Raw genomic sequence first — 13,094 nt, 5'->3', positions numbered from 1 at the left:
AAAAACCTGGCCCTGCCTTCAAACATTCTGTAAGCCGCAGGGATACAACCTTGCAGAAAAACCATAAAGAGCAAGATATCTCTGGCATCCAGGGAGAATTTAAACATCTCAAAAGCTGTTGTAGCAGACTTGAATGGGGAATGGACAAAGGGTTGGGAGAAGAGATTCCCCTTTGTTCCTTCCCAAGGGTCCGTACTATTATCACTGAATCCCCAGAGGTAGCAGCTTAGGTTGCGGCAGGAAAACAGTCTGGAGAACACCACCCACATGACATCCAAAGGCATCGAATTCATGACACCATAAATCCAGAGTAAGAACTCAATAATAATTGCGGCTATTTGAGTTTTACTCATGGATTTGTTGATAAGACTTAAACCTGCCGCTCCTTTTGGCATGAATTTGTACCAACAAAAAGCCAATATATTATACAGGATGGTCCTGATGAACCCTAAACTCAAGACCCACATGGTGCCACAAAATAGCAGTTATCCTTCTTTGTTTACAAGCTGCCCTACATTGGGCGCCAAGAAATGTCTCGGTTTGAGGGGAAAAAACCAAAATGTTTTACCCACAAGCAGGGGAGGGTCTTCCTCCACGATAATCATGCCACTCTTTATCAAATTTAAGAAAAGGAATTTTAATACAAGAAGGATAACTGATATATATATATATATATATACATGTAAACAGACTAGTGCAACCCACTTCCCCAACACCACAAGAGAAAGAGAAAAACAAAACAAGAACAAAACCCAGCAGGTTTTCCTCCGGGAGAAAAGGTTATACTTAAGTGTCCATGTCACAGCCCGGCTGGCTGCAGAGTGAGTTTCAGTCCCTCTCCAGCGAGACAGACGAGCAGTGAGCTTTCAGATGGACTCAGTCTCTTCCCCCGGTGTTCCCCGTCCAAGAAGCAGAAAGGTACAAGCAACCAGAAGCAAATCCCAGGCAGGCAGGAGCAGCAGCGCGGCACGAAAAGTAGTCCGGGGTAGGCAGCAGCAAGACAGCCAGGAAAACCCCAGCAGTAACCAGCAGGGCAGCCTGCCTCCTTGGAGCCCCCACTCCCCAGTTCCGCCGAGCCAAGACTGGGAAGAATATCCAAAACAAACAAAAAAAAGCAAACAAAAGAGACAAACCTGCCCCCACCCAAGCGATCAACAGCTAACTGCTTCTTTTGTTAACTGCTGGCCTGGGCAGTTAAGTGGCAGGGGAGAGATTTTACATAATAATCCCAAACTACAACAGCTGGGTAAAAGGAGAGGGTTGGCTTTTTATGTCAGGATATTTCTCTTCGCACCTGGGTTGTGGTGAATGTATTGCACTGAACTGAACTGAATGCTTTAATATATGGAGCAAGAATACAATCAGTACATAAAACCTGTGCTTTTGCAGTTGACATCTTGATAAATTCTGGGAAACATCCTTCTGGCAAGCATAATCTCTGTAAGATATAGAAATTGTGCGCTCCCAAGAAACTGTTAGCTTTGTATTTGTATTCAGATTTTGAAAGCCATGTAGTAGTCTGTATTGTAGTAAACACTTAAATGGGTATGATTTCCATCTTACTTTGTACTATAAATTATTTTGGTATCTGTATCATCTGTTTTAAGTAGATCTTTGAAACGATTGCGGTTGAACACAGGGAAAGTTAAAAAGCACTCAAAAATATCACCTGTAGGGTAATAAATCAAGCACTTTGCTTATCTATAGAAGACATTAGATTAGATAGCTAGTCAGACTGCAATACTGGTATATTTTTTCAAAACTGGAAAGTATTATTTCTCACTAAAAAAACTGTATCAAAATAAACCCCCATGGCTCTACCTGCAGGCATATCCTTTGCAAATTGGAAAAACACCTTCCTAATAGGTGATAAGCATCAAACCTACATAATTAAACAGTTCTAGATCAATCCCTTTTTTATCATATTAATAGTAATTTTAGTAGAATTAGATTATGGAGTAAGTCCATCACAAAAGGCATTCAAGGAAAAAAAAAGATTATTGATGGTTAAACCGTTTCTTTAATAGGATTTCAGAATGCATATTAAAACAGATACAGAGCTCTTACTGCAAATGCCCCTTGTTTTCAATGGTAAAGAAATTAATGTATTGTAAAAGCATTCTAAAAATAGATTATTTGAGACTATAAGAGTATATTCTTGTAACATTTTCTGTGATTTGAAGCCTTACATCTAACAACATGTTCTATACTTATTCAGTCCCCTACTTTTTAAAGCACTGATTTTTTCCTCTTTAATAATTCATGCTTTCAGCTGATTTATAGAATGATATTATGCTGAATTCTTTTTTCATTGCTAGCAGAAAATGTGTTTCTTCCTTGTGAGTCAGATGTGATAAAGAAATTTATATGAACAGCTAGTGACTGTTCAGTGTATCCGAAATTCAGTCTTAATGAACTTAAAAGACCCCAGTGAAATGCAAAATAGTACAGTTTCTTAAGTGCCATTCTGTTGAGTTATAAGAGAACTAATATCAATGCTGTAGTCAGTAGTGAATAGTATTGAACAAAATTTCTTATCTAATGTGCATGTTTTACTATTATTTCTTTTGTTGTAGAGAAAATGCAAACTATTTGCTCTCCCTTTACCACTATTTAAAAAGGTCTGTAAACAATTTAAAAAAGCATCTCCTCTGACATGAAGTGAGTGGACATTGTTAGTTTCTTAATCAAATATCTGCATATTTTCCTTTCTAGTCCAGTTATAATTCTTATCTCCTTAATATACTGGCCATCAATGCTATGTTTTTATCTCAATTTTGAATGTTTTCTACTGCAGTAAGACAGTATACTCCCATATATTCTGGCCAAAAATAAAACATTGGTTTGCAAGGGTTGCATGACATTATTCCTCTAGGAAATGAAGAGACAAAATAAGGGGGTCCCCATTATTTTCTGTATGTCAGAATTACTTATCTTCAGTGCAGTATTATCACAGGTGGCTGTTAAGAACTGCAGTGCCATTCTGAAGGAGTAAGAGATCAGCAGTTTATATAGTACTGTGAATGCTACCATCATCAGCTGAAGAGAGCCTTGAAAGTATTATCAAAACCTTTGTAAACAAAGATACAAAAGCAAACAGAATTGTTATTTTTTGAGCACTATGCTTTCTATTATTCTAAGTACTTCTTGAAAGAAAGGACATGTTAAAAAAAGATGTGAAAGATTTAGAATCCTAGATATCTTAAGGTGATATTCTCTTGTGAGGTAAAATATTATATTTCATTTTATGTATCTCTGTGCATTTTGGTGTCATGTACACAAAAAGCTCTGATAATACAAAAGTAATAGGTGGGTATGGTTGGAGCAGTAGTTCTCATATTCAAGCCTCAGCTCACTAGAGAGTTTCTAATATCCTGTAAGGAGGCTCAGGCAAGTTCTAGGAAAATGAAAAGAAATATATTATTAAAAATCATTTTCAGTTACAACTCTCAAATGTAGAATGTTCTATTGCTATTGAGTCTTCTACTTAGTACTTTTGAGGATTCTGTGTGAAATAAGCTAGGCAAGTAAGAAAAAAATGTGTCTTGACTTCATATAGAAAATATTGATAAAAAGGTACCAAATACTATTTTTTTATATTGTGTTTTTTTTATTTGTTTTTTAGATAAAACTTCAAGATCCCATTGATATTGTATTTTGCAGGGAAACGTAACTGTTCTGGCAGTCTATTAGCACCCAGGTGTAGTAAAATATTGGTCATATACAAGTTGTTTTTAGAATTTAAATAAAAACTTTCATAGGTGATTGATATGAAAATCAGGTATTTAACTGTACCTGAACATCTGCCTTTATTCTGTGCCATGTCTTGGGCCCTGTGATTCAGTTTCCATTTGTTTAAAATAAAATATCAGCACTCTCTTTATATTTTTGGATGAAGTGGTTGAGAAACACTATGTAAATGCAAACTCCATTATTCTTAACAACATAACACTAACTGTAAAATAGGTATTCAAATGGAGTACACTAATGCTATTATTAAAAAAGAGACTATTTTTCTGCAAGTCTAATTGGCATGAAGGTACAATAAATTTTCTGCAATGGAAAAAATACACACACACACAAAATCTCTCTGAAAAAGAAGGAAAACACCAAACAACAATAGCAAAAAAACCCAAAATTGAACACAACACAAACCCAAAATTGTCTGACAAGAATTCTTGTAGTTTTCTAGATTAGTTCTAATGCAGTATTTTCCATTCTACTTTTACAAATATTGGTAGTGTAATGTAGGTAAGCTTGTACATTTGCTGCATTTGCTGTGTTTCTCATAGCTAATATTTTTTTAATTTTAAATGCTTATATGCTTCAATCACCTGCCAAGTTGAACATTTTAGGTGTACTCTGAAAACATGAGATTGAATGGGAAATATTGAAAGTGCCTTTATAAGTTCAAACACATAAGATGAGGTAGGACTGATCCAAAAGGCAATGCCAAAGTTGATCCAAAGAGCATCCACGAGGCTGCTGTTTTCCATTTGTGGAAAATCTTGACAGTTAAGGCAAGCTCCTGTCAGCTGGGAAATAGTTGATGTTACACCCATCCTGAAGAAACACAAAGAGAAAAATGAAATTATTAGAGACTTAGCAATTTCACATGAGTTGGTGGAAACGTACAAGCACAGCTCTAAATATATTTTCAGACCTGTAAAAGAGAGGAAGATAGTCAGGACTAGCTGTCACTTAGATTTACAAGGGGCACAGATCGTGTGGTTGACCTGATTGCATTCCTTTATGAAAAGACTGTCTGTTGTAGAGAACAGTGGGTGTAACACACCCTCAGTTTGGCAAGGATGTTTAAATAATCCCCCCAAACATTCTCATTTGGAAACTGAGGAGGTCTGTACTGGATAAACAGACTGTTAGGTGCAACAGAAGGGTTGAGAATGGTCTCTCAGAACCTGGCTGGCAGGTGGTAATGAGTACATCACCATAAGGGGTTGCTACTAGAGTCCATGTTGAAGTGCAGAGTTCAGTACCCAGCCAGGATAACCTGAAGCACTGGCACAGGTCAGCAAGTGACTGACTGCATTGCAGCCCTCCTGAAAAGGACCTGGAATCTTCAGTGGACTGTAGGGTGGATAACAGCTGAACAGTTACTCTTCATTATAAATGAAACAATATGCCAAAGCGATTGTAGGTAGGGAATGAAGGGGAATCCCAGGAGCTCAGAAGAGGCTACCAAGACACCTGAGGCCTTGAGTACCTGATCAGTGATAAGTACTTGAGGAGACTGAGCTTACTGAGTCTGGTGTGGAGGAATGAAGAGACGATCTGAAGGCAACCTGCAGCTGGGAAGATTAATTGCAAAAGACAACAAATTTAAACCCTTGTTAGTTGGTGGCATGATGTTTAAGGGGGTCAAGGGCCTGTGATCAGGAGCTTCAGATTGAACATTACGAAAATTGTCTTCATTAGGAATGTAGGCTAATGAATTTTTGGTGTTGGAGGGTTTTGAGATTCTGAGAAAGCTGAGCCTAATGTGATCTAGTGTTGATGATAGCCCCATTTTGAGCTTGAGTTTAGGCTGGACAGCCTTATGAAGGACCCTCCAAATGGCTGTTCTATGATTTTGTGAAATTACAGAGCCATAGGTCACAGAAATTTTGTCTAATTTTTAGACGAAACTTGAAATTGTGAAATACAGTCTGCATGCAATATCCTAGTGGAGGCTAAGGAGGATAAAAAGTTATTTCCCTTCTCTGAGTTTTTAATGGATTTGCATCCTGTGCTCCACATAGCAATTATCCATTGTTACATTTTGGATATAATGCCTTCCTCTTTTCTGACTTCAGTCTTTCTCATTTTATCTTATTCCAGTTTCTGTGTCCTGTACATGCGGTCAAAACTGTAACATCCTACCACAGCTGGGTGAATGGTAGTGTCTGAGATGTCTGGTTTGGGACTAGTCTTGTATGTCTGGATAAATAGCAGGAGAATAGAACTCAAGCTCAAACTTCCTTCACTGCGAGGAGTACTTTGGCTCTTTTCCAGTATTTACAATATTTGTTACAACTTAGTATTTTCTGAAATTGTTTGCTGAAACTAACAGTTATTAGGGCAGGAAAGAAGAAAAGGGGATAGTAGGTGATTACCAGGGTTATCTAGAAATGTACTTTTGGCTCAAGGAAACACAGACTGGGAGTTTTGCTCAAGAAAAGCTTGGACATACATGGCTAGAGGGTGAATATTAATTTTAGGAGCACTGTAGGTCTAGGAAGGAAGGTTGACTTTTAAGATGGAGATCAGAAAAAATACATTTACTCACTAAGAAAAATGACATAGATGTGCTTTGACATTACAAAGAAATTAAGAAAAGAAGAAATTAAGTTCCAAGAGAAATTTATGAGGTTTAAAATGATTACAGATGAGTGATGGAAAGGGAAAAAAATGGCAAGACCAGTACTATGATTGAGGAAGTAGAAGTTGTTATTGAAGCTAACCAGAACAGTCTAACGAGTAGATGAACACTGATTGAAAGAAAACATTTGTTTTTGTAATGGTAACATAGGAGAGATATTTTTGCAATGCTTTCTTGCTTAATTCTGATACTCTGGCAAACAGCATAGAAGGATCATACAACTACATATTAATAGTTTTCAATGAACATTTGCATGTGTCTTTTTAATATTTTATCATGACTGTAGAGATTATAATTTTGCTATGAATAAGAAATACTGGATTTTAGAATATTGCCACACAGAATAAATATCAATTCCACTTAAAAATAATTTAAAAGGAAACTGATACATTGCAATTTCCTTCCATTGTGAATTACTAATTGTACCTGAGCATGAAAGAATTTGAAATATAAAACTAATATTAAAACTCTCTTTAGGATGAAGTTCTTGTTCTGTAAATTTTAACTTTAAATTATTTTCCCCCCGGCAGTTACAAAGTCCTGAAGCTAGTGGTATATGGCAGAAAAGCTTCTCTGCAGCAGTAGGCTCAGCATCGCTATAATTAAACCTTCCTCGCCTTGATTTGCAGCCAGTCTTACTCCTTGAGGGGAGGAGCTTACTCATCGGTGAAGATGGCAGACTAGGGAAAGGTTTCAAACTGGGAAATAGACGATTTCTGAACCTGATGTAGCACAGATTGGAAGCACGATGTAGGAATTAAAGGATGCCGGGAGGAGGAGTTTAGGGAGTAAAAGCACATTTTTAACTCACCTTAAAATTGTCGGTGAACTGCGGCTTGAGCAACTTTGCCACTGCCGTCTCTTGGCAGTGAGTCCCTCTGCAGAGAGTCGTGTCCGGCCAGCAGCCACGGCCTCAGGAGGGCTGGCTTCGGGAGAGACGGGCTGAGTAGTGGAGCCTCTCCACGCTCACTCCTGGTCCCGTTCCCATCCCTGGACAGTACCGGCATCACCGCCGTGCCCTGCCCTGTCGTGCCCAGGCGTGCCCCGCCATGCTCCGCCTCTTGCACACCTCAGAGAGCCCGGGACCAGGTCAGCAGCCCGATACCGTCTCTGCTCTTCCCCCGCGCTGGCTCCAGCCTGGATTTAAATATTTAAATATTTAATATTTAAGCCCCTCTCCTCCTCCTCCTCCTCCTCCTCCTCCTCCTCCTCCTCCTCCTCCTCCTCCTCCTCTTCCTCCTCCTCCTCCTCCTCCTCCTCCTCCTCCTCCTCCTCCTCCTCCTTCTCCTTCTCCTTCTCCTTCTCCTTCTCCTCTCCACCCCCTAACCCCCATCTCCCCGCCTCCCCCCCCGAGCGGCCGTCAAGCCCGCCAGCGCGGCGGCCCCAGCTGCTCCCACACCCGGGCGAGGGGTGGCGCGGTAGGAGCTGTCCAACTTTTCAGCACAGTTTCACCGGCTCTGCCCGCAAGAAGGCGGTGGCCGACGCCCCTGCCTGCCCGCCGGGCGCGGTCCGACCGCCGGCAGCATGGAGGCAGAGAGAGGCAGCGGCTTGTCCGCGATGCCCAGCGGCAGCGAAGGCGGCAGCGACGGCGGCGGGGGCAGCGCGGGGCTCAAAGCCCCCAAGCATCTGTGGCGGCATGACCAGCACTACCCGCCGCAGCTGCGGCAGCACCAGTTCCTCCAGCACCAGCAGCACTCTGGGCAGCCGCCGCCCGCCTCGCGGGGCCGCTGCCTGGCCGGGGCTCGCGTCAGGCACCGCGGCTACTCCGACACGGAGCGATACCTCTACTGCCAAGCCATGGATCGCTCCTCCTACGCCGTGGAGACCGGCCACCGGCCCGGCTTGAAGAAATCGCGGATGTCCTGGCCCTCGTCCTTCCAGGGACTCAGACGGTAGGAAAGGGCTCGGCCCACCGCTCCGGCAGCGGGTGTGCAGGGGCGCGGCGGAGGGGCCGCTCTCCCGCCCTCCTCGGCTGCTCCCGGCCGCAGGGAGCGGGAGCTGCGGCGGCTGTCGAGTTCTGGGCACGGCGGGACCCCCGTGCGACCGGGCTCGCTCCCTGCTACGGGAGCTGGGGAGGCTCCCTGCAGTTGGGGAGGCTCCGAAAGGGCAGTGGGGTCGGGCTGGGCAGCCGTGCAGGGAAACCCGGGCTGGGACGCTGCGGGGAGCCCCCGGGCTGGTCTCGCCTGGAGCGGGCGTGACCGTGGCACGGGTGGTGCCGTGTCGTCCCATACACGCGTGGAAGAGCGATCGTGAAACACGTGGGTGGGAGTGGGACGGCGTCTGTGCCAGCATGGAGCCGTGAGCGAGGCATGGAGCGGGGCTCCGCTTCCCCCCGTCGCCCGGCTCCGCTCCGCTGCCTCCCTGGCTGCCCCTCCTCGCTAGAACTGCCCTCGTTACCCGCGCTTCTCGGGAACCTTCAGCGCTTGTGCCGAGTGGGAAGGACGCAATCCGTGTGATGTTCGCACAAAGTTAAAATAATGAGAGCTCTGGGAGGTGGGAGACAGTCTGGCAAATCCAGGGTTAGGGTCCTGTTACTTTTGAATTGGTTAGCTGAGAAAATAGGCTAATGGTTTCTTAGCCAGAGGGAGGAGTCCGTCATCTAGTATTCTATTGTTCCCCAGTAAATGAGCTGTGGGTTCATTTTTCAGTGTGTAGCTCACCAGTGCTTATTTTGCCCTTAATGGCTATCACGGGCATCTGTTTTAAAATAAAATACTCTCAAAATCAGTAAGCTGTTGTATTTGAAAGATCAATTTATTATTTGGTCTTCATTTTTAGTAGCTGGAACCACTTCCTTTTAGTGGAAAGCCACATGCTTGCACTTGAATTTTAAGCAGACATTGTGAATAAAGGATTAATGGAGAGAATGGTGAGCAGAGGTACGATTCCTAATATTGAGTTACTCTGTAGATTTTTGATTTTCTAGATAATCAGATTTTTATGGTGTGATATGCTTGATGAATAAATAATAGAATCCTTTCTGAATGAAGATTGCTTTGTGTATTTCTGTGGTGCACACTGCATCCTTTATTATGGAGCCTTGGCCATTAATCTGAGCAAGACATACTTATTCTCTGACAGTGTTAGATCTATTTCTACCTAATGTTGACTTTATTCCCACTTCATATATAATTAGAAAATAAGATGAGATTTGGCAATTGTAAATTAAAGCTGCATTTTCAAATTATAACCTTTAAAATATGTCTTTTAATATATTTGGTTTTCATGGAGCCATTACGTTGCTACATGTCTGTATCACTTGTGTGAACTCATGTTTGTCTGAAGTTAATGATGTTAAATTTTTCACCATGTAAGATTTGGAAGAAGAAATGTCCAGTGTTCAATTTAAGGCTTTTTCCCATACATTCCTGTTTCTTTTATATAAAAAACCCTCTAGGTGCCGGGGATTTTTGAACTTTAAGACTCAATGCATTTCTGTTTTCTAAGTGGAAAGAAGTTTAATTTTTATAAATCGTAATGATTGGTTTGAGTAGATTTAAAATTATTCCTTAAGTGATTAGTTACTGAGGGAATGCTAAGTCAAAGTGGGGAGGGAGAGGACACAAACTCTTCTTTTTATTAGGATTTTAGAGCCATTTTAAATTTTAAATTACAAGTAATGTGATGCCTATTTAAGTAGCAATTTAAAATTCAGTATGAATAGAATTTTTTTAAAACATCTGTTGTTTTTGTAAGTGCAAAAATGTTGTTTGGACAAGACATGCTTCCTTAAAATTAAGAGATGTCAGTGGTTTTTATTTTAGTTCAATGGTATTGGTAAATATGCCTCAGATGTGCCTCCTTTTTAGAGGCAGTTAACCAAAGCAGAGTAAAATACCTCAATACAATTCACCATTCCATGACTTTCTTAGAATAAAGTCTCATGGTACTATGAGACAGAAAGCTACAATGTGGAAACAGGAAACAGACTGTAACAAATTGCTTTAAAACTGTGTTCAAGAAATATCAGAAAAGGCTAGTCTTTCCAATATTTTCATTTCAATTTTTAAGTCAACTGTTTTTGGGGATTTTTTTTGTATAAAAAGCAAACCAAAATATCTTCTCAATATTCTTGTAAAAGTGGTGACTCACAAAACTACCCCAAATTTTTGTGAAAAGCACCTGTCCTTTTTTAAGTGTTTCAGCTCCCTTTTCATTGTAGGACTTTTTTATATTTCTCCCTTATTTAAAAGGAACATTTCAAAAGAACATTTCTGAATGGATTCCCATGGATGTATTGTGGTGTATAGTGACAACCTTGTCTTCCAGAAGACCCCAAATTACGCTGAATACTGTGTAGAATTGTGGAAAATTGTGTATAGAACTATGCAAAACACATCAGGTGTTAGAGATAGTGTTAAATGTTAATGTTTCCAATGTGCAAAAATTATATCTATACAATTATTTCTTCAGAATTTGTTTTGTTTCATCTAAAGATATAATAATTTGGAAAAACTCAATGAAAAATATAAAGAAACACTCAAAAAGCCAAATATACATCTTGAGAGTATTTTCTGTTTTAAGTTTGGTAGAGAACTCATATATATGTAACAGCTACTTTTTTCAAAAGAAATTAGGAGAAAAAAATATACATTAAAATTTGAGTTAGCACTGACTAGTACATCTTTCTTATTCAAACTGAAGAGACTTAGCATTTAGAAGGAAAGATTAAATAGAAAATCTTCCAAACTGAGCTAGTTGAAAAACACAGTGTGCTTGTAGTTTATGATACTAAGTATTGTTTATAATCACTCTAATGCTTTCTCTGGCTCTTTGTGGTCATCATTAACTTTGTACACAGCATATTTAGTACAGCACTATATTTCCTCCAAGGAAGACAGTGGCATTTCATTATACAGAAGAGTGTATCAGAACCATTGACTAATGTATTCTTCTTAAAAGTCAAGATTATTCCTATATTTTCAAATGAGAAGGTAAGTGCTTTGAATTCACATACACAAGAGCTATACAAAATTATGAAATAAAAACAGAAACAGAAAAATTACAGGTTCATCCTAAAATTATTTTTAAGATCACGGAAGAAAAGATACTATGTAATAATAAATAGTAGTAGTGAAATTGGGAAGTAAAGATTTCAACTCAATTTTCCAGTCAATAGTGCAAAACATTCAGTGTAATAAATGTAGTTGTTCTGGTTATCTTCAAAAATTTCAGGTACCTCTACGTGCTTTGCACATTATTAGCACTATTGCATGATCTACAGACATAGTTTAGTTTAAAAAAAATCTTAGCATTTTAAAGGCCATTAGTCATATGTCAATTAAATCATCTTGCTGTATCATCTTTCTATGTTCTGTTTTTCACTACTGAAATTTCAGACTCGAAAAAGTAGAGAACAAACACCACCAGTCCTCAATCCATTAGTTGTGGAATTTCCTAGGATGCTGTATCCTTAAAATAAATCCTAATCTCTTAGACCTTTGACTTTTTATTAGGTTTCCCAGACATTATTATTTTACAATAGGTCTTCTGTAAATCTTATCTCAAGTGATGTATTGGTCTATGCTTCTTCACAAAACCAATTTTTTGTCTGCACTTATATGTAAACCATTGGGCAATGGTGAGGAAACATTAGTCTTTTACAATGCAGTAATTGTGCTTTCTTCATATTGCTGCCTATTTAAGAACCTACTTTGATAAGTGACCATAAAAATTAGTTGCTGTCAAAAGAACCCCCAAACCCTACTTGCTCTCTTTCCATTTCTCTTACGGGACTGGGTCTAACCAGGTAGCACCCGTTACTGCATTGCTTACATATGAAGATTGTTCCAATGTATGATTATTTTTCTTGATGTGTCAGTCTTGTCCTTATACCACTCAAGGGTAGTTAATAAACCAAAATAATGTTCAAAATTGAATGCAGTGTAATATTTCAGTTGCCCATAGGCTTTGTTCTCTATTAGGAGAAGAAATGAGTTTTATGTGTTAGAGTCTTGACTTTCTGAAGTCTGGGATATTGTATACCACAGTAATCTTTTAGGTAGATAAACCCTTGGGTTTTGTAACTACATAGAGAGCTCCTGAAAAAAATAATGGAATCTTTTCAAATGTTGACAAATATCTGTTTTGTTCTCCAATAAAATGCACACATCTTTCCATACTAAACCGTGTTCGTTTCTCCTGTTTAGTTTGAAAAGTTGCTCTTGGTCTATTATGTCCTAGCTATTTCCACACAAGTAAAGGGAAAGGAAGAAGAGTATTTTCCAAATTACAGGCCCATGGATAATTTGTCAGAACTTAGTAGCTGTCTCTAATTTAGAATTTTGTTGTTTATTTGTCTGTTATTTACTTGGCAGTGTATTATTGTTTAGTTTACTACTAAGTAGTACTGACACCCACGATGTTAAAATTGGCATATGCTAACCCTCTCTCAAAGATACAAATGAATTTTAAGCTTAGTGAATATTATTGGGTTAATGAACTTTATGAATTGTTTATAGAGATAAATTAAATAAGTAACTTATGTTGTTAAATATTTTAATAAGTGACTACAAGGGTGCTATTTTCATGCTGTGAAAGGCTTATATTTTTTGATTAAGGTTGTGTGATCTGAACCATGGGAATAATAAAAATTTTCATGTTTTTAAAATTCACATGTTCAAATATATCTTAATATCAATGTTGCTGAAAAGTAATGGTTCAAATTTCTCAGTGAGTGTAGACCTTGTGATTTAGCAGACAATCTCTTCATAAT

The 13,094-nt window shown here is 39.4% G+C and overlaps 1 protein-coding gene across 1 annotated transcript in view; it reads left to right on the top strand.

The window, feature by feature from the left end:
• Positions 1 to 7,864: 7,864 nt before the first annotated feature.
• PDE4D (phosphodiesterase 4D) overlaps positions 7,865 to 13,094 on the top strand; it is a 387,174-nt gene continuing 381,944 nt past the window's right edge. Inside the window, exon 1 of the mRNA XM_071580002.1 lies at positions 7,865 to 8,271. Within this exon, the coding sequence (XP_071436103.1) occupies positions 7,904 to 8,271 (368 nt within the window). The 5' untranslated portion in view covers positions 7,865 to 7,903. The remainder of the gene's footprint in view (positions 8,272 to 13,094) is intronic.

The sequence above is a fragment of the Pithys albifrons genome, chromosome Z (assembly GCF_047495875.1).
Source record: "Pithys albifrons albifrons isolate INPA30051 chromosome Z, PitAlb_v1, whole genome shotgun sequence".
NCBI classification, from domain to species: Eukaryota; Metazoa; Chordata; class Aves; order Passeriformes; family Thamnophilidae; genus Pithys; species Pithys albifrons.
Note: the sequence above shows the minus strand (reverse complement) of the source record. Positions and strands in the feature narration are given on the sequence as shown.